Source organism: Scylla paramamosain, chromosome 39, assembly GCF_035594125.1.
Source record: "Scylla paramamosain isolate STU-SP2022 chromosome 39, ASM3559412v1, whole genome shotgun sequence".
Lineage (NCBI taxonomy): Eukaryota > Metazoa > Arthropoda > Malacostraca > Decapoda > Portunidae > Scylla > Scylla paramamosain.
In genome coordinates, this window is record NC_087189.1 from 7,942,295 (window position 1) to 7,964,946 (window position 22,652).

Below are 22,652 nucleotides of genomic sequence, written 5' to 3' on the forward strand. Positions count from 1 at the left end.
GATAGATATGTGCATGTAGATAAAGAGTAATGCACAGAAAAGCCAGAAGATATGATAGGAAGAGAGAGTGGGAAGGCATATTAAATATAAGGAAATGAAAAGGGAAGAAGAGATGTCATAGATTACTAGTTTGGCTTAGAGGAGAAGCAAAATAGAGTTATAAGAAGGAGAAACTGATATAAGGAGCTGGAAATAGAATGAGAGATAAGTGAATAAAGACTAAAATGTCTATATTATTGGTCTAGGTTAGAAAAGGAACCAATAAAGAGTTATAAGAAGAAATAAATATAGAGAGATTGAAAGAGAGGAGAGATGATTAGAAAAATTACCAAACTTATAAGAAGAAATAAACATAGAAAGATTGGAAGAGAGGGAGAGACGATTGATAAAGGTTGGAATAAAGAGGAAGAGGTGGACACAAGACTCACCGAGAGGGTTATACTTGTTGGTGAGAATATTGACAGCACATCCTCCGCTGAAGAACTCCGAGGTGGACTTGATGTGGTTGTTGCAGTCCAACACCTTCATGGTACCTGTGTGGATCAACTGCAGGTGGAGGTGGAGGAGGGAGGAATTATTTGTAAAATCTGGATCTTTGTTATAAATTCTCTCTCTCTCTCTCTCTCTCTCTCTCTCTCTCTCTCTCTCTCTCTCTCCTTCGGTTTATTTATTCATCTATTTAATTAATTTATTTAATTATTATTTTTTCATCAGGGTCAACAAATAGAGGAGGAGGAGGAGGAGGAACTCTCTCTTACTCTCTTTCTCTCACCTTGAATGACCAGAGAGAGAGAGAGAGAGAGAGAGAGAGAGAGAGAGAGAGAGAGAGAGAGAGAGAGAGAGAGAGAGAGAGAGAGAGAGAGAAAACAAAGACTTTCAATTTACAACCACAATTCACAACACATCCCCCCAATCTCCCCTTAAATTGGCAATAGGGATGACCCAGCCCCCATAGAGGCCACAAAGGGAAGGCAAGCCACCTTGCCCTTCAGGTCGTGTTGGCTTCTCATGTGTGTTAGGTTACCTTTGTGTGTGATCACCACAGAGTAGTAATTCTTGTGGCCTGTTTTGGAGAAGTTACATTAGGTTAGTTGGGTTAGGGTAGGAACAATAGTAATAATAATAGTATTAATATGTAATTTGGCCATCTCTTGTTTAAATGTTCCTGGGATTACAAAGATATCCTTGAAAACTACGATAACTTCCACTAGAACCATGAAAATGCCCTTGAAAACCCCAACAACTTCCATTAGAACCCCCCAAAAAAACCCTTGAAAACCCCAACAACTTTCACTAGAACCCCAAAAACACCAAGAAAAAAATCCCAACAACATCCACTACAACTCAAAAAAACGAAAAACTCCAACAACATCCACTACAACTCAAAAAACACCCAAAAAACCCAACAACATCCACTACAACCACAAAAACACGCAAAAAAAACATCTACAACCACAAAAATACCTCCCCCAAAAAAACCCACACCCACTAGAACTCCAAAAACACCCAAAAAATCACAACCTCCACTACAACCACAAAAATACCCAATAAAAAGCCCAACAACATCCAATAGAACCACAAAAACACCCTTGAAAACCCCCAGCAACTTCACTAAACCACACTGCAATCACCAAAACCAAAAACCGCCACAAAAAAAAAAAAAAAAAAAAAAACACAAAACAACACAAATTACCAATATAACCACAGCAACTACCACAACAATAACTAAATCCACTACCGTCACCACTACCACCACCACAACCATCACCAACCACCCACTGCGACCCGTACCATCGACTCCTTCATGAGGGGCACGAGGGAATGGTAACGCCCTCCGATGAAGATTTCGTTGGGGTTCAAGGCTACCAGGTCAACCTTCTTTTGGTCAAGGAGTAACATACATTCCTCATAACTCATTACCTGGGAAGGGGAGAGAGGGAGAGGTTCACAATGGGGGATGGTGATTTAAATTTTGCACGAGAGAGAGAGAGAGAGAGAGAGAGAGAGAGAGGAGGGGGGGAGGTAAGACAATAAGGAAAAGAGGTTTACACAGCTAAAAGAAAGTGATTTTACATGAGAGAGAGAGAGAGAGAGAGAGAGAGAGAGAGAGAGAGAGAGAGAGAGAGAGAGAGAGAGAGAGATGCATTAATATCCATAAAGAAATAAATGAATAAATATACAAACAAACACACTTAACCCTTTACCACCCACACCCACACCAGCCTAATTTCCCCAACAATACACATATCCACTCACAAACCTACCTGATCAAAAGGAAATATTCAAACAAACAAATATACAAGTCTCCCCTTACCTGAATGCACTCCAGACTCACTAAAGCAGGTTTGTCACTCATTTATCCAAGCGGGCCACATTTCATCAGAGTATACAGTACGCGGTCCAGATAATTACGAGCAGATCGATACCACTTATTTAAGAAGTATTATAATAATGATAATAATGATGATAAACATAATAATAATAATAATAATAATAATAATAATAATAATAATAATAATAATAATAATAATAAATAATAATAATAATAATAATAATAATAATAATAATAATAATAATAATAATAAAGGACGATATTATCTACACTCGTGTTCAGATGTAACCAAAAAACAAAGGTGCAAAGGAAATCAACCAATTATTTACCTTAATTTTCAGTACTGCTGCTCCCAGAAACTTCTTGGCCTGTACAAGTGCATCATTGTTTGACACTAAGGATTGAGCAGTGGCTACCTTCAGTGTTGAGTTGAGATGTTTATCATTTAGTTGAGACCTGGGTCAAAGACCTAATCAAGTTCATCACAGAAAAGAGTTGTTCACAGACATAGGTACTGCCGAACATTGACAATCTCTGAGACCAAACATTTAATTAGGGGATATGTTAGCCCAAAATACGTTTAAAATGTTTCAATATCAACTGTTGAAAACTTATCCTTCAACACAGAATTACACTGGAGCTCAATTACTCCTAACTGAAACTGTTCTGGTACCTCATCAACACTAACAGAGATGGCTGCGGAAAATAGAAAAATCATGCTGAAAGTTTTTAAAGTCTGCACATCTTTCTCTGAACTCGTTCACTAACTTGGAAATTTTGTTGCAGTATTTTTCGGTGTTGATATCACCATGAAACTCTGGTGCGCCTTGCAGGGACTTCAGAGTTGGAAAGTATTACTTGTTGCTTGTTGGCGTTCGAAAAGTTTAAGCTTTAGCTCAAAGGCACGAATAGATTTGTGTAAATCTGTCACCAATTTATTGCGACCTTGAATTTTCGATCCAAAGCTGGATGCTGCGTTTATGTGCGCAATGACTTAACCTGCTCTCGTGCCCACGCTCTTGAATCTTCTGAGTTTTCCACCATCTGGCTACGACTACAGAGTCATTCTTGTAGCCGCACCGGCTGGGCATCAATTGGCTCTCAGGTGATCTGTTTTACTGACCACACCCATCATCGTAGGGTCGAGGAAAGGCAGTTCTCCCTGACACGTTTATTGATGAGGTAGGCATGACCGTAAGAACTGCGAACAAGTTCTCGGTCTCAATTTCTTACAAAATAACATTATACACGGATATTAAACACTTTCAACATATTACAATATTCATTAACAATACATGCAATTGACTTAGCACTATGACAATCAGTTTTTACTACAAAATTAAAGTATTTACCTCGGTCACCATCCTGCCTGTCTTTGTCTGAGCGCGACTTGGCCGTGAGTGATGCCCGCAGGCGACTAGCAGGTTAACCCCACACTACCAACAAGTGAGCATCGGCTTCGGTGCTTAACATAGCATTAAATACTGATACTTACACATATTACACGTTTTCATGCTAATAGAAAACTATTGAACATTTCACTTATAAATGCCGAGGAATAATGACATGAGGTACATACGCTTTACATACAGTAACATGGCTCCCCTAAATTGTGTAACAATTTACCTTAAATTAACATTAGTGTGTACCTTAAGACTAGGATTAGCACATAATATGTTTTGTTACACTGGCTCCTTGGCGGGGATGCTCTGGTCTATTATTATGCATTACCTTCTAACAGCAATACTAGACTATGTATTGGCCTCTCTATGATGGTCCTGTTTGCCTTTATGTGTCTTCCTTGGTTGTCGAGATTACAGTCAGACACCAGGACCTTACCCTTTCTTACTAGGCCATCATGATCAGGAGATACTTTATCCATTTAGGTTTGACATAATCTGGCACCTCATTATCCCATTCAACTGCATTCTTACATAATTCTTGTAAAATTTGCTTTCCAGTCAGTATGAGAGGTGACACTAGACCTAATGGATCATATATAGAGCTCACTGTTGACAGAATGCCTCTCCTGGTGAGTGGCTTGTCTTTCAGCTTTATTCTAAATTGAAATGTGTCAGATTCTATGCACCACTCAACTCCCAAAGTTCTTTCTATAGGCAGTGTGTCTTCATTCTTACTAAAATCCAAACTTTTAATTCCATCTGCTCTCTCATGAGAAATTGCAGCTAATATATCTTTGTTGTTTGACAAGAACTTATGAAGGTTAAAACCTCCCTTGTAACATAATTCTTTGCTCTGCTGAATAAAAGTGACAGCTTCATCCATTGTAGCTACTGACTTCAAACCATCATCAACATAAAAGTTGTTTTTTACAAACTTGGCTGCATCAGATCCACACCCGTAGTCATCTGCAGCTTTCTTAAGAGCAAAGTTGGCTACACTTGGAGATGAAGTAGCTCCAAACAGGTGAGCTGTCATCCTGTATTCAGCTATCTCATTATTAAGGTCACCATTTTCCCACCAAAGGAATCTTAACATGTCTCTGTGTTCTGGGTTGACCTTCACTTGATGGTACATTACTTCTATATCACACACAAGTGCAATCCTTTCTTGCCTAAACCTACACAACACTCCAATAAGTTTGCTGGTAAGGTCTGGGCCTTGTAACAGGTGACTGTTTAATGACTGGTTCCTGTAGTTTGCACTACAGTCAAAGACAACTCTCAACTTCTTTGGCTTTCTCGGATGATAGACTCCATGATGTGGAATGTACCAGACCTTACCATCATTCCTAACTAAATCCTTTGTTGGTACAACCTCTGCATAACCTTTTGTAATCATATCATCCATGAACACTTTGTAATCACCTTTGTGTTGATTATCCTTCTCAAGTTTAGCTCTTAACTTCTTGAGTCTCTGCTCTGCTAATAGTTTGTTGTTTGGAAGCTTGACGTTATCATCTTTAAGAGGAAGGGGCAACTCATAATGGCCATCCTTCAGCTGATGTACTCCTTCTTTCATCTTACTCATAAACCTTTTATCTTCATATGATAATGGAGTGTCAGCTGACTTTCTATCACTGAAGTCAAGTTCAAACATATCTCTCACTTGAGAAGGATTAATCATCTCTTTGGTTTTAGTAGGAACCACTAAAAAATTAACCCTCTTTTTCTTCATTGATTTCTACTTCTTGTGTCACTGTTCTGTAGACTACAACTGTATCCTCCAGTGGACTTGAATGGGGTGAGATTTTACCAATGATCCCCCAACCTAGCTCTGTCCTACGAGCATAGGGATGCTTCTTGCTATCACCTGCTATTTGCTCTTCTGCCATAATGGCTTCTGCACAATCAAGACCAATGAGGAGTCCTATGTCAACGTTTGGGTCATATTTCATTAGTTTGTCAGAGATTGCCTTTAAGTGGGGCCAGTCGCAAGCAGTCTCGGGCCTTGGTATCTGACTCCGTCCAGCTGAAATGTTTTCTGTTGAATATGCTGAAGGGATTGATATTTCCACTTCTTCATTATAACCTCTTACTTTAAGTCCATGAATTTTGATAGAATCAGTGATTTGTTTTCCACTTATTGTGTGGATATTGAGTGACACTGATGGTCCACTAACTCCCAATTTATTCCGAGTGCTTTCCTTGATGAATGAAGCATCAGACTGCTCATCCAGCAGGGCATACACTAAGACTTTATTCTCTTCATTACTAACATGATGTAACCATACAGGAACTATCATGGTGTGCATGTCATGTGTCACTGATTCTGTAACTTTGACCTTATTGGCTACTACTGTGGGTTTATCATCTTTAGGCTGAGTTGCTTGTGCTGGCACCTTTTGGCTCTCAGTTCTTGTCATATCATCATTGTGAAGAGCTGTGGGATGGTATCTCTGACATACTTTACAAACTTTCCTTCTTCTACAATCCTTTCCTTTGTGACCCATTTTTAGACACCCTGTACATAACCATTTTTAGCAAATTTGTACCTAGTATTACCATCAAGTTTGGCAAATTCCTTGCAATCATCTAAATCATGATCCTTTGTACAGTAGTGACAGAATCGTCCTTTCCTTTCCTGGTCCTTGGGATACTGTTTGTTGGCTTGTACATTTACTTTACTTTGGAATGACCACATTGGTTTTTCCTCGATTGCTTTAGCCATGAAAGTTCTACTCCCTCTATTCTTTGTCATGATGTTTGATTCCCTTGGTTTCCAATTGGTTGCCCTTGTGTGAGTTTTGATCCAGTCATTTACTTCCGTACTTACTGAATTCCAGGAAAGAAATGGATTGCTTGCTCCTTTTGCTTCTTTCTGGACAAATTCACATAACATTTCAAAGGGTGGATGGTGCTCTTCATTGCTACTAGAAGTGTTGTTATTACTGTTAGTATCAAGATATATCATCGCTTGCTTTCTCCAGTCATGAACAATATGTTCAGGGAGTTTTGCTAGCACCTTTCTCTGCTCTCTAGGGTCATTCAGAAATGACAAATAAGAAGTGTGTTTCATTGCAGCTAAACAGCACTTCAAAAAATCTGAGAATGCTGTTAATGCTGGACCATTATGCGGAGAGATTGGTAGCCAATTCATTAACTTTTTTGTGTAAGCATCAGCTATGATGCTTTTGTTTCCAAATCTATCACTAAGAATTTTCTTTGCTTGCACATAGTCAGCATCAGAGTTAAAGTGCATTAACATTTTAATGGCATCCTTTGCCTCACCAGTTGTATACCTATCTAAGTAGGCAAGTCTCTCTTTACCAATAGAAGTTTTAGACTCTACATAAGTCTCAAAGTTTTTCAACCAACTTGCAAATTCCATGGGTTCTCCATCAAAAGTGTTAGGCTCTATTGGAGGGAGGCTCCACTTGGGATCAGGTATGTTGATTGCAAAGGTTCCCCCAGGATGGGAAAAGGATTGATGATTCTGTCTCACATTATTAGGCATGTTAACATTATGAGTGTGTCTACGAGAGCTTGGTACAAGACTTTGAGCTGTAGGGTTGAGATTTATTACCTGAGGTTCACTAAATATTTGTCCATGTACTTCATTTTTCATCAATTCATTATCTCTATTGCAAGAAGAAGGTTTCTGTGGGTCATGGAATGTAACATATTTGTGAGGCATGGCATTGTCACTTTGTTGATTTGCAATTGCTTGTGCTTTCATTTCATTTTGTGACTCTATGTATTGTTGAAGATAACTTTGCTTCTCTACACTTTCATCATTACCTGGAAGCATTTTTACTTCTTCTTCAACTAAGCTAAGAGCATTAAGTTCTGCACTAGCAACTTCTAAATCTCTCTCTTTCTTTTTCTTTGCAAACATTGCCTGGTCTCTTGCTAACATAACTTCTGTATCTGCTTTTGTCTTAGCTAACATAACTTCTGCCTCTGCTAAACTATCATGATATTCCATTTCCTTTCTAAGTCTGGCTACCTTTGCTGCTGCTTCTTGCTTTCTTTGTGCTGCTGATGAACGTGATGAAGTAGATGAGACTCTAAAATGCCTAGACCGTTTGCTAGAACAAATTGATCCTCTGTCATTCTTTAACTCCTTTCTTTTACATTCTATACTTTCTAATATTTCATGGTGAACTTGTTGATTGTGTTCCAGCTCTTCATTTAGCTCCTCTGACTTTTCTGGCTCTGGTTCCACCAGTTTTGTGTATTCCACATAATACTGATGAAATGCCTCTATTACTTCACTTGACATGGGCTCTAATTCAAAGGGGCTAATTAGAGACGTCGCAGTGAGGCTGGTAGATACCTATCAGCGCCAGCATTTTTAATCGTCTCCGATTTCCTGGGGCAAAGGGGTGTCTTAGCTAAATTTGAAATCGATGTGCAGGAAAAGTACAGCATGAATTGCTGCACAAGTGTATCTAAAAATTAAAAACATAACCCTTAATATTAATATTCATACTTACTGGTGTATGATAAGGCTTTGTTAATTGAATTATAAGATAAAACTAAAAATAGGTAATGATTTTTTTTTAAGTAAGTATGAACAGTAAAAATAAAAGGATGTTGATTTCGGCTTGTGCATTTTATCTGGGAATGTTGAAAAATATCAGATATCACTGACACGTCCTGTATATGAAATCAGTGAAATAAAAAAAAAAAGAACAGCACCGCTGGCGGACGTACGACGTACTTATCTTGATCATGATTCTTCAGTTAAAGAAAGCGCCGCGCGCCGTTAGGAAGGAGTGTAAAGTGTAAACAATAGCCTCTCAGTTCTGCCGATACAAAGGCCTTTACTTTGCTTTACTATATCCAGAATAGGGTATAGCTCGTTCTTTCAGGAATTTTCTCAATTCCGCTGTAGTCCATGATTGTGGCGGTGATGTATCCATTGTGCAGGGTAGTCGAGTAAGCGTGGTCCTGTGTTTTGCTTTGCTCGCTGCCCAAGTACCCAAGGATAGTGATCGTACCGCAAAAATAAAGTCTCTGATACAAAATTATATTTTCTTTACATTAAATGGATTTGCCTGTTGTTTAGTACATGAAAATGCAAGTATATATTAGTATACTTCCAGTGAGGTCAGTAGAAAATTACAGATTGCCTGCCTTGATACACTTATAGGCTCTTTTAAGAATATCATCTGAAATTATGAATAGAGGCTCAAACAATGTCATGTGCTGTCAGTTATCACGAAATTAATTGACTTAAAATTCAGACGCATTACTGTGCAACGATACACCTTTGTAAGCTTGTAAAACCTTGCCCCAAAAAGTATTTATTTTCCGGCGAGAATTAAAAATTCTGGCGCTATCTGGTATCAAAATGCTCACTGCGACGTCTCTAATTACGTCGCAGTGAGCGTTTTGATACCAGATAGCGCCAGAATTTTTAATTCTCGCCGGAAAATAAATACTTTTTGGGGCAAGGTTTTACAAGCTTACAAAGGTGTATCGTTGCACAGTAATGCGTCTGAATTTTAAGTCAATTAATTTCGTGATAACTGACAGCACATGACATTGTTTGAGCCTCTATTCATAATTTCAGATAATATTCTTAAAAGAGCCTATAAGTGTATCAAGGCAGGCAATCTGTAATTTTCTACTGACCTCAATGGAAGTATACTAATATATACTTGCATTTTCATGTACTAAACAACAGGCAAATCCATTTAATGTAAAGAAAATATAATTTTGTATCAGAGACTTTATTTTTGCGGTACGATCACTATCCTCGGGTACTTGGGCAGCGAACAAACCAAAACACAGACACTCGACTACCCTGCACAATGGATACATCACCGCCACAATCATGGACTACAGCGGAATTAAGAAAATTCTTGAAAGAACGAGCTATACCCTATTCTGGATATAGTAAAGCAAAGTAAAGGCCTTTGTATCGGCAGAACTGAGAGGCTATTGTTTACACTTTACACTCCCTAACGGCGCGCCGCGCTTTCTTTAACTGAAGAATCATGATCAAGATAAGTACGTCGTACGTCCGCCAGCAGTGCTGTTCTTTTTTTATTTCACTGATTACTTTCATATATAGGACGTGTCAGTGATATCTGATATTTTTTAACATTCCAAGATAAAATGCACAAGCCGAAGTCAACATCCTTTTATTTTTACTGTTTATACTTACTTAAAAAAAAATTCATTACCTATTTTTAGTTTTATCTTATAATTCAATTAACAAAGCCTTATCATACACCAGTAAGTATGAATATTAATATTAAGGGTTATGTTTTTAATTTTAGATACACTCGTGCAGCAATTCATGCTGTACTTTTCCTGCACATCGATTTCAAATTTAGCTAAGTCACCCCTTTGCCCCACGAAATCGGAGACAATTAAAAATGCTGGCGCTGATAGGTATCTACCAGCCTCACTGCGACGTCTCTAATTCAAAGGGGCTAATTACAATATTTAACCTTTCTTAATTTTGCTGGTAACACTGCTCCATTTACGCTTACAGGACTCTGCTCTTCCTTTGGTTACACTGACTTGATATTCTCTTCCTTTATCGGTTGGCACTCGCTCCCTGACACTAACTTCTTCAATACAAGTTTGATCCCTGTCCACTTGCTCACCCTCACCTTCCCTAAGGCCATCTACGGCATTAATTTCCTCAGTATCAGACATATTTAACAACTTAATTGTGTCAATACTGAGACACTGAAAGAGCAATTAAATTACCACTCTTAATACTAGCTAATTGTGGGTAATTTTCACTTAGGCTACTCAATTCAGTGCACATACATACTATTATATTTTCTTGCCTGTGACCATGGGTTCTACAAAATGGTGGCGAGGCACAGTGGGTAGAAGGGAGTGGTTGTCGCCAAGGGTAGAGCTGATCCCGGGGCCTCAGAGGTCAACCTATAGGCTTACGTCAGCGTCCCCTCGTCCTGTGACTCACTCTTGCTACGGTTTCACATGGAGCCAATTTCTTGCTTGTAGGTCGAGTTCTTACTGTAGCCGCACCGGCTGGGCATCAATTGGCTCTCAGGTGATCTGTTTTACTGATCACACCCATCATTGTAGGGTCGAGGAAAGGCAGTTCTCCCTGACACGTTTATTGATGAGGTAGGCATGACCGTAAGAACTGCGAACAAGTTCTCAGTCTCAATTTCTTACAAAATAACATTATACACGGATATTAAACACTTTCAACATATTACAATATTCATTAACAATACATGCAATTGATTTAGCACTATGACAATCAGTTTTTACTACAAAATTAAAGTATTTACCTCGGTCACCATCCTGCCCGTCTTTGTCTGAGCGCGACTTGGCCGTGAGTGATGCCTGCAGGAGACTAGCAGGTTAACCCCACACTACCAACAAGTGAGCATCGGCTTCGGTGCTTAATATAGCATTAAATACTGATACTTACACATATTACACGTTTTCATGCAAATAGAAAACTATTGAACATTTCACTTATAAATGCTGAGGAATAATGACATGAGGTACATACGCTTTACATACAGTAACAATTCTCATACAAAATTTATCTGTCCTGTATACCTCTCACCTAACTCCTCTGATTATAAGAAATTCTTTAACTACTTAACTTCCAAAGTGGAGCACATTCTGACCCTCTTCCCTTTTGCAGAGATCTCCATTCTTGGAGACTTCAATGTTCACCACCAGCTTTGGCTTTCCTCTCCCTTCACTGACCATCCTGGTGAACTAGCCTACAACTTTGCTATCCTCCATGACCTAGAGCAATTGGTGCAACACCCTACTCGTATTCCTGACTGTCTTGGAGATACGCCCAACATTCTTGACCTTTTTCTGACCTCTAATCCTTCTGCTTATGCTGTCACCCTTTCTTCTCCGTTGGGCTCCTCCGATCACAATCTCATATCTTTATCTTGTCCTATCACTCCAATCCCTCCTCAAGATCCCCCTAAGCGAAGGTGCCTCTGGCGTTTTGCCTCTGCTAGTTGGGGGGACCTGAGGAGGTATTTTGCTGATTTTCCTTGGAATGACTACTGCTTCCGTGTCAGAGACCCGTCTTTGTGTGCTGAGCGCATAACAGAGGTGATAGTGTCTGGCATGGAGGCGTACATTCCTCACTCTTTTTCTCGTCCTAAACCTTCTAAACCTTGGTTTAACACAGCTTGTTCTCGTGCTATACATGATAGAGAGGTGGCCCACAAAAGGTACTTAAGCCTTCCATCACCAGAATCTCATGCACTTTATATTTCTGCCCGGAACCATGCCAAGTCTGTTCTCCAACTAGCCAAAAACTCCTTCATTAACAGAAAATGTCAAAACCTTTCAAGATCTAACTCCCCTCGTGATTTCTGGCATCTAGCCAAAAATATCTCCAATAACTTTGCTTCTTCTTCTTTCCCTCCTCTACTTCAACCAGATGGCACCACTGCTATCACATCTATTTCTAAAGCTGAACTCTTTGCTCAAACCTTTGCTAAAAATTCTACCTTGGACGATTCTGGGCTTGTTCCTCCCTCTCCTCCACCCTCTGACCACTTCATGCCACGTATTAAAATTCTTCGTAATGATGTTTTCCATGCCCTCGCTGGCCTAAACCCTCGGAAGGCTTATGGACCTGATGGGGTCCCTCCTATTGTTCTCCGAAACTGTGCCTCCGTGCTTGCACCTTGCCTAGTCAAACTCTTTCAGCTCTGTCTGTCAACATCTACCTTTCCTTCTTGCTGGAAGTTTGCCTACATTCAACCTGTTCCTAAAAAGGGTGACCGCTCTAATCCCTCAAACTACCGTCCTATTGCTTTAATTTCCTGCTTATCTAAAGTTTTTGAATCTATCCTCAACAGGAAGATTCTTAAACATCTATCACTTCACAACCTTCTATCTGATCGCCAGTATGGGTTCCGTCAAGGCCGCTCTACTGGTGATCTTCTGGCTTTCCTTACTGAGTCTTGGTCATCCTCTTTTAGAGATTTTGGTGAAACTTTTGCTGTTGCCTTGGACATATCAAAAACCTTTGATAGAGTCTGGCACAAAGCTTTGATTTCAAAACTACCCTCCTACGGTTTCTATCCTTCTCTCTGTAACTTCATCTCAAGTTTCCTTTCTGACCGTTCTATTGCTGCTGTGGTAGACGGTCACTGTTCTTCTCCTAAATCTATTAACAGTGGTGTTCCTCAGGGTTCTGTCCTGTCACCCACTCTCTTCTTATTATTCATTAATGATCTTCTAAACCAAACTTCTTGTCCTATCCACTCCTATGCTGATGATACCACCCTGCACTTTTCCACGTCTTTTCATAGATGTCCAACCCTTCAGGAGGTAAACATATCACGCAGGGAAGCCACAGAACACCTGACTTCTGATCTTTCTAAAATTTCTGATTGGGGCAGAGCAAACTTGGTATTGTTCAATGCCTCAAAAACTCAATTCCTCCATCTATCAACTCGACACAATCTTCCAGACAACTATCCCCTCTTCTTCAATGACACTCAACTGTCCCCCTCTTCTACACTGAACATCCTCGGTCTGTCCTTTACTTATAATCTGAACTGGAAACTTCACATCTCATCTCTAGCTAAAACAGCTTCTATGAAGTTAGGTGTTCTGAGACGTCTCCGCCAGTTTTTCTCACCCCCCCCCAGCTGCTAACTCTGTACAAGGGCCTTATCTGTCCATGTATGGAGTATGCTTCACATGTCTGGGGGAGTTCCACTCATACTGCTCTTCTAGACAGGGTGGAATCAAAAGCTTTTCGTCTCATCAACTCCTCTCCTTTAACTGACTGTCTTCAGCCCCTCTCTCACCACCGCAATGTTGCATATCTAGCTGTCTTCTACCGCTATTTTCATGCCAACTGCTCTTCTGATCTTGCTAACTGCATGCCTCCCGTCCTTCCGCGGCCTCGCTGCACAAGACTTTCTTCTTTCTTTCACCCCTATTCTGTCCACCTCTCTAACGCAAGAGTTAACCAGTATTCTCAATCATTCATCCCTTTCTCTGGTAAACTCTGGAACTCCCTGCCTGCTTCTGTATTTCCACCTTCCTATGACTTGAATTCCTTCAAGAGGGAGGTTTCAAGACACTTATCCACCAATTTTTGACCACTGCCTTGACCCTTTTTTGGGACTGGCATTTCAGTGGGCATTTTTTTTATTAGATTTTTGTTGCCCTTGGCCAGTATCCTTCCTACATAAAAAAAAAAAAAAAAAAGCGTTCTATTCAGGTAATGCAAGTGTTCAACCATGAAAGCTAGATCTTGATCCCATTCTTTGTCTCTAAGTTCCTGCACATCCCTTCCTTTCTCATGCATAAACCTCTGAATTTCACATTTTAATTCATAAAAGCGTTTCAGTACGAGTCCTCGGCTTAACCAACGAACATCAGTGTGATATGGCAGATTTCGCCCGTGAGTGTGAATTTCCTCCAATAAGCAGTCGAACTGTCTGTGGTTTAGACCTCGTGCACGTATGAAGTTTATTGCTTTAATAAAAACATCCATGACATGATTCATCTTTAATGTCTCACTACAAGGCACTTCTCTGTTAATTATGCAATGAACACTGTGAAGTTGATGGTCTGCGTTCACAACTAATAGTTTTTCCCTTAACTTGGTTGTCACACCACTTTTTTTTTTTTTTTTACCATTTGAGGTGCTCCATCTGTAGCCAGAATCAGTTTTCATCCAGTCAACACCTATTCTATCTAGTGCACCTACCAAATTCAAGAATATATGATCCCCCTTTGTTGTTCCCTTCACTGGTACCAGTTCCACAAATTCTTCAGTTAACTGCATATTTTCATCTACACCACGTATATAAACTGCAAGTTGTGCTGTGTCAGTTACATCTGTACTTTCATCAATTGCTACAGAAAATTATACAAATTTAACAACTTTTTCCTTGAGCTGACCTAGAATTTTCTTATAATTCAATGATTCTATTTGAAACTGTATTTCTTGAGAGGCTTATGTTTGCAAACGCTTGACATTTTTCAGGGCAAATATCTTCCGCGGCCAACAGCATACATTTCTTTATAAAGTTGCCCTCCGAAAAAGGCTTCGATGATATAGCTATTTCTTGTGAAATCCTATAACTTGCCCGAAGTACAGCATCACTGGTTTGTTGAACACTTTTTAACAGTCTGCTGCTTTTTGAGTGACTGTTCTAACTCCCTAACTTTTCCTTCACGCAGCTTTCCTCTATATTCATCATACTTCGAAGCATGAGTACTTGTGTAATGCCTGCGAATGTTATATTCCTTCGCCACAGGTACATTTTGGTTACAAATCAAACAGGCTGGTTTTCCATTCACTGCAGCAAAAAAAAAAAAAAAAAAAAAAAAAAAAAAAAAAAAAAAAAAAAAAAAAAAAAAAAAAATCCACATTTCCTGCACTACACGGTGTTCTTCATTAATTGTTCTTTTCTTTGAAAACATGATGAAGGGATTCAAAATATGTTTGTATATGAGACATTGGATATACGAAACGCTCCAACAGTCCACCTGACTCGAGGGACAAAGGACTAGTGTTTGTGCTGGAAGGCTGGGTGAAGCAAGAACCTGACGCGTCACGTTCACGTTTAATATCTATACACTAGAGTAGACGCGCTGAAACGACTTTGTTTCAAACATGATAAATATTTCTGACGTAAAAAGGCAGAGAGCGATCTGATTTATTACTATAAGCGATAACCTTAAGAGACGAAAGACCGGATTAGTTATATAAACATGAAGAAAGCCTTCTGAAAGACTGGAGCAGCAGATGTGCCGCGGGCCACATTAAGGAGTGTGGCCGGCCAGCATGTGGCCCGCGGGCCGCGTGTTTGACACTTCTGCACTAAAGGCTTGTTAGGGCGCGGCGGCACCTGTTTCACTGAAAGTGCTTCTCCCAGCGCATCGCACTTCATTTGTTCAGCGGGAGAGATTGTACACCATCGAACTGGGGAGACTGACTGGCCTGGGAAGGATCAGTGGGTGGAAAGGGTGGGAGGGAGGCGGGAAGATGGATGGATGTTGGGAGAGGAGACAGATGGATGAGTCGAGAAAGATGAATTAATGAGAGAGAGAGAGAGAGAGAGAGAGAGAGAGAGAGAGAGAGAGAGAGAGAGAGAGAGAGAGAGAGAGAGAGAGAGAGAGAATTAACACACACACGAACATGAAAAACACATCTGAAACACACAAATAAGAAATATAACGCCACACGCCTGAAAAATAGTTTGGAGATTTTCAAATGTAACACCTAAAAAAAAAAAAAAAAAAAAAAAAAAAAAAAAAAAAAAAAAATGGAAATTTTCAAAACTAAAGAAAGGGCAACTTTAAAATGCTACATGAACACACACACACACTGATAACAAACACGCCGAAATAAAAACCTGCGAAAAAAATAACCCAAAGCCTAACAAATCCCCAACAAAAACCAGCTTAAGCTCAAATAACCTCAAATTAGAATCCAAAACGTATCTCCACAATTCTTTAATTTAACCGCACCCCAAGGAATGTATAAATTTTTTTTTTAACCTTAGTCTTTCTACTCACCGCGGGAAACCTGCACCAAGAGGAAGGGAAACCGGAGAAAAACATCACATTTTGAAGTTAAGGTGGTGTTGACAATGCTACCTTGGCCACACCCGATTGAAATTTTATTCCCAGGAAGAACGAGATCGCTTGCTTAAATATTTTAGGATTCTCTTTGTTGTAGGTATTTTAGCGCTTATTTCTGGTCTTTTTCGTATTTTTCCTGGTCTTGATTTATTTTTTGCTGTTTTAATTCAAGTTATATATCAAGAATAGATTTAATGATTCATTTTGATTTGCGAGAAAATGCGTTTTGTACTGTTTCGGTCCGCTTGATCTTTAGTTATTTGTTAGTTTTATATTTTTGTTAGTGACAGGGTTTTTTTTTTTATTTTAATGTATGAATTATAATTCATTATTATTCCCCCGGTTCTGTTCACCATACTGGGAAAAATATTTACGATTAGTCACTACTTGTTGTAAGGGTGACTTAGCTAAATGTTACTATGTATATAACAGACAAGTAAGTAAACAAAACAAAAACAAAGCATACAAAAAAAAAAAGGTCCAGGAATAATGAGTCACATGCGAAGAAATTATAAAGAGGTGCTTAAAACAAGTCATAGTAAGTTAAAATAGTTAAATTGATAAACAAATAAGGAATATGATGAAATGTTTAAAACCTCAAACGCCATATTAACAAAATACGCATAACAAAAAAATACTTGTATAATAAAAATAATAGATAAAAAAAAAAAATACTGAGAAGAGGAAAATGTGAAAATGAATCTCTCTCTCTCTCTCTCTCTCTCTCTCTATATATATATATATATAATCAAATAATATAAAGCAAACATTACACAAAGACAAAATGAGATTATATAACACAAAACAAAGATTACAATAGACTCACCTCTAAATACGAAGACTAAGGTTGACCAGCATAACAATTCATGCTATAAACTTAAAAATATATATTACTGTCATGGAGAGAGAGAGAGAGAGAGAGAGAGAGAGAGAGAGAGAGAGAGAGAGAGAGAGAGAGAGAGAGAGAGAGAGAGAGAGAGAGAGAGAGAGAGAATGGGTAAATTCTGTACATATTGCCATTTTTAAATTTTTTTCCAAACAATATTATAACTCGCAAGACTTACACAGCAAATTATGTTTTTTCAGCCTCTACTCTTAAAATTATCTTTATAATTGTTAAAAGACAACAGAAAAATCACATCTCATTATCAATTTCTCATGTTCTTATTTGTAATGCCTTAGTAACAGTGTAAATGATAAAGCAGTCCAATAATATACATTTATTTCTTCTAGGGCACTTCTGGTTTTACAAATCTTCATTACACTCAAATATTCCCAGTGCCTGTAGTTAAGGCAAAACTTTTTGTTCTAGAGCACTCCTGGATTTACAAATCTTTACTTATACTTTCAATGCATTTTACAGTATTCAAGACTAACACATTTCAATCTTTTCTCCAAGTGTCATTAGCTTAATTTAATTTATCATATTCTCTAACTCAAATTCATTTACGAGTGAGGATGACTTAATTAATATGAATCCAGAACATTATTCGACACAAGATATTAGTAATTATATCTTATTCTCTAGAGACTTAAGTTTGCTTGTGTGTGAGAGACCAAACTGAAGCCTAAACTACTAATCAACATAAGATATTAGGAATTCTATCTTATTCTCTCAAGACTTAAGTTTGTCTGTGTGTGTGGCAGACCAAACTGAATCCTAAATTACTATTCCACACAAGATATTAGCGATTATATCTTATCTCTAAAGATCAAACTAAAGATCAAACTACTAATCCATGTAAGATATTAAAAATTATATCTTATTCTCTGAAGACTTAAATCTGTCTGTGTGTGGGAGACCAAACTGAATCATAAACTACTAATCCATATAAGATATTATATAAGATATCTTATTCTCTAAAGACTTAAGTTTCTAAGTGTGGGAGACCAAACAATCCACAAATTCATCTTTTTAGTCTCCCCAAACCTTGTCAACCCCTACTATTTTAGCATACTGATCTGTGTAAACTGAAACAAACTCAAAACTGAACTCCTTGACTTACTGAGAGAGAGAGAAAGGGGAACAAGACTCTCCATCACCCTTCAACTAACATTTTCAGACTTTGTGTAACCTCAGTACCCAAAATATAACATGATGTACTTGAGGACCTAAATGACAGCAATATGACTGACTGCCTTGACAGCAGCCTCACTACCCTACACTATTAAGTCTGTAATACATTTTCATTCTTCTTAGGAGTCAAAAGGGTTATGTAATGCCACACAGACCTGAACTAAAATAAAACATGTGAAAACTCTTAAGTATATGAAGATACAAGCAAGTTTACACACACACACACACACACACACACACACACACACACACACACACACACAAAAAAAAAAAAAAAAAAAAAAAAAAAAAAAAAAAAAAAAAAAAAAAAAAAAAGTTTACATATAAAATACTTAGAATGCACAGAAATAAACTAAAATACAACTGCTTTTGTGGTTACATGTTATAATACAGTCCTTTAAAATACAGACTACTTCCAGTAATAGTGTGTCCTTATGGTCCTTTTGTCATGACACTATCAATCATCTCAGAGGATTGATCGTCATGACAAAAGGACCATAAGGACACAATATTACTGCAAGTAGTCTGTATTTTAAAGGACTGTATTATTACTGTAGCCACGAAAGCAGTTGCATTTTAGTTTATTTCTGTGTATTCTATGTATTTTCTATGTAAACATAGGTATTTATTTATTTATTTATTATTTATTTTTTACTTATTTATTTTATTTTATTTATTTATTTATTTATTTATTCATTTATTTATTTATTTATTTATTTATTTATTATTATTATTATTTTTTTTTTTTTTGTGTGTGTGTGTGTGTGTGTGTGTGTGCGCACGTGCGCGTGCGCATAAACTTGCTTGTATCCATGTACTTAAGAATTTTCACATGTTTTCTTTTAGTTCAGATCTGTGTGGCGTTGTTACATCATCCTTTGACTCCTAAGAATGAAAATGTATTACAGACTTAATAGTAGTGAGGCTGCTTTCAAGGCAGTCAGTCATATTGCTGTTATATAGATCCTCAAGTACATCATGTTATATTTTGGGCACTAAGGTGATGAATCAACAGCCACACAATCCTCTCAGTGGTTTGGTGAATGGTACTCTCTCTTCACTCCCAGCTGGCATCAATTCATCCTTACAAGTACCTGGAAACAAACCATGTGAAAATATAACAGTTTTTACTCACACTGCAAAGTATTAAGCACTGAGATAGCAATTAACAGACCAGATACAAGTGGAAATACGAGTTTTTACTCGCACTGCAAAATATTGAACACCAAGACAAATTAACAGACAAGATGGAAGTTAAAGTATAAGTTTTTACTTGCACTGCAAAATATTAAACACCTGAGATAGCGATTAACAGACAAGATGCAAGTGAAAATATAAGTCTTTACTCGCACTGGAAAATATTAGACACCAGAAACAGAAATTGATATACAATACTTAAGTGAAAATGTAAATTTTAACTAGTGCAGCAAAATATTAAAATGCCTGAGATAGCGATTAGAAGACAAGATGCAAGCAAAAATATAAGTTTTTACTCACACTGCAAAATATTGAACACCAAGACAGAAATTAAGACAGGATGCAAGTGAAAATATAAGTTTTTACTCACACTGCAGACAGAAATTAAGCGGCAAAACTCATGAAAATTTAACGAGCTGCAAAATATCAAACACCAAGATCGAAATTAAGGCAGAGAATACAGCAACAAGAGGAATATCAACTTCTTCGATGCACTGAAAAAGTTATCAAACTGTAAAAATTGAAGAAGAAACAGAACAAAGGCATGAGATGTGACAAGTTATCAGATGCAATGCAGAAAACACACAAAAAAGCATAAAGTGAAACGTCAACAGTGCAAAATATCAAAACAAACTCCTGTAATGGATGGAAAGTTACAGAAATTACCTTAAAAACATAACATGTTAAATACAATAATTGTAAAAAAATAACACAAAATACAAAATATTAACACAGTGATAAATGGAAATACAAATAAACTTATACATAAACATTTCAGAAATGCACATACATTCACAACCATACTTTATATCTTTAATTCCACCACCACCACCTTCCTCTAATCCTGCAACAACGTAAGTGATCTATCAAGGGCGACAAATGCAGGATACTTACCAGAGGGATGTGAGGAGGTTCTGATGAGGTGCCCTATTTACCACCTGGCCCATCATGAAGGCAAGCTTGTGAGCAAACATACAGGGGGCAGGAACTCGGACTGTTCCCTGCAGGCAGGAAAAATATCAATTACTGAGTGCATGAACGGAAAACAGGTACCTGATAATTACGAGGCAGAAATCCAAGACACAAAAGGTACAAGGAACAAAACCCCGTACCTGCCAGTTATAATACAGATGGGTTAGTTTGAATGCCAGCCTCTGCATGTAGTCTGGCTTAAGTCCAGTGGTGTCAGTGATGATGTTGAAGGAGGTAGGGGACACCGTGCTTAAGTTTGTACTCTGAGGCACCAGGTAGAAGTCATATCTGTTATGGAGAAATGTAGTTTATGACCTGTTTTGTAATGTTTTTAAAGTCAATGAGGGTGATTTGCCTGGTTTTAATGGGAGTTTTCACAGTAACGATGTAGAATGTTGCGTTTTCATTGTTGGCCTCATGGTTTTCAAAGGCTGCTGAGATGGTAAGTCTGATTCACACACTGGTTTTCAAAGGTCAGAGATTACTAAGATTCTAATGGATGTTTTTTCCTATAACTAATGCAGAATCTTGGCTAAACTACCACTAGAATCACAAGTTTGGAATGTTGGCCCCTCATAGACCATTTTCAATTAAGTCAAATTCACACACTAATTCTCAAAGTTCACAGATAAATTTGCTCCTAATTGATGTTTTCTAAATGACACAGAAAACTGGCTAAACTGTCTCCAAAATAATTAAATCTAAGACATATTTACAGGTAATAATGCAGAAACATGACTTAAAGCCATCACTAGAATCACAAAAGCATGTATAGATTTGGACAAGTGAGTGGGATTGTGGCGACGAAACACATAATACAACAGGGAAACTTTAGCTTGTCGAAGCATTAAAAGAAATAAGGTTTTTCTGCTCTACCCTGTGTTACATTACCACAATCCCACTTACAAGAGCACTCAATATTACTTCTACTACTACTACTACTACTACTACCACCACCACCACTACTACAACAGGGGTACCAACCTCTCTGGCAAGGTAATGACATCATCAACCACAGTGCCAGGGGGTGGGTTCCCAACTCTTCCCTTGTTATTCAGAAAGATTCTTGTGTTGATCTTCTTAGACACGATGATGAATGCAAACTCTGGCTTTGTTTCGCACATCTCGTCAAAGCATCTCTGTGCCAGGAAGGAGGAAGAGTGGTGGGAATTAGTGTTACCTTATGTTTAGTGGTGTGTGTGTATTTACCTAGTTGTGTTTTACAGGAAAAGAGCTATGCTCGTGCTGTCCTGTCTCCATATCTATAAACATCTAGCTTAACTTTAAATTCATGAATATTTGTTGCTTGTACCACTGTTTCATCTAAGTTGTTCCATATTTCTATGCTTCTATTTGGGAAACCATATTTCTTGACATCTCTTCTACTTGGTGTTTTCCTCAATTTCACTCTATGTCCTCTTGTATCTCTTGAGTCCCACACAAATAAGTCTTCTTTGTCAACTTGATCCTTACCCTTTAAAGCTCTGTATATAGCAATCAGGTCCCCTCTTTCTCTTCTCTCTTGTAATGATGGAAGCTTCAATCTCCTTAATCTTTCTTCATAGGTTAAATCTCTCAAACTTGGTACCAATTTGGTTGCAGTTCTTTGGATCCTTTCTATTTTCCTTATTTCCTTTTTATTATGGGGTGACCAAAAAATTGTGGCATATTCCAGTTTTGATTGAATCACATATTCCATCAACTTTTTCATCATCTCTTCATCCATGTAAGCAAATGCCCCTTTCATCTTTCTTAGTAACTCATAGGTTTTCCCAACTATTTTGTTTACATGTTTTTCTGGTGATAAATTATCACTTATTGTAATTCCCAGGTCTTTTTCTTCTTTGGTTTTCTTAATTTCCACTTCTCCCATGGTGTAGGAACTTGTCAATCTTCTTTTGCTTTTTCCTAATTCCATCACCTTTCATTTGTTTGCATTGAATTCCATTTCCCATTTCTTACTCCATTTATTTATCTTATTTAGATCTTTCTGTAATATTTTACAATCCATATTGTTTTCCACTCTTTTCAATAATTTTGCATTGTCTGCAGACATATAAATGTCAACCTCATC

General features: G+C 37.9%; 1 protein-coding gene across 1 annotated transcript in view; it reads right to left on the minus strand.

The window, feature by feature from the left end:
* Positions 1-17,537: 17,537 nt before the first annotated feature.
* The window catches only part of LOC135092152 (piwi-like protein 1), a 41,401-nt gene continuing 36,286 nt past the window's right edge, over positions 17,538-22,652 (minus strand). Inside the window, exons 18-21 of the mRNA XM_063990416.1 lie at positions 21,563-21,717; positions 20,719-20,866; positions 20,501-20,607; positions 17,538-19,503 (exon numbers count right to left, since the gene is read on the minus strand). Of these exons, the coding sequence (XP_063846486.1) occupies positions 19,494-19,503; positions 20,501-20,607; positions 20,719-20,866; positions 21,563-21,717 (420 nt within the window). The 3' untranslated portion in view covers positions 17,538-19,493. The remainder of the gene's footprint in view (positions 19,504-20,500; positions 20,608-20,718; positions 20,867-21,562; positions 21,718-22,652) is intronic.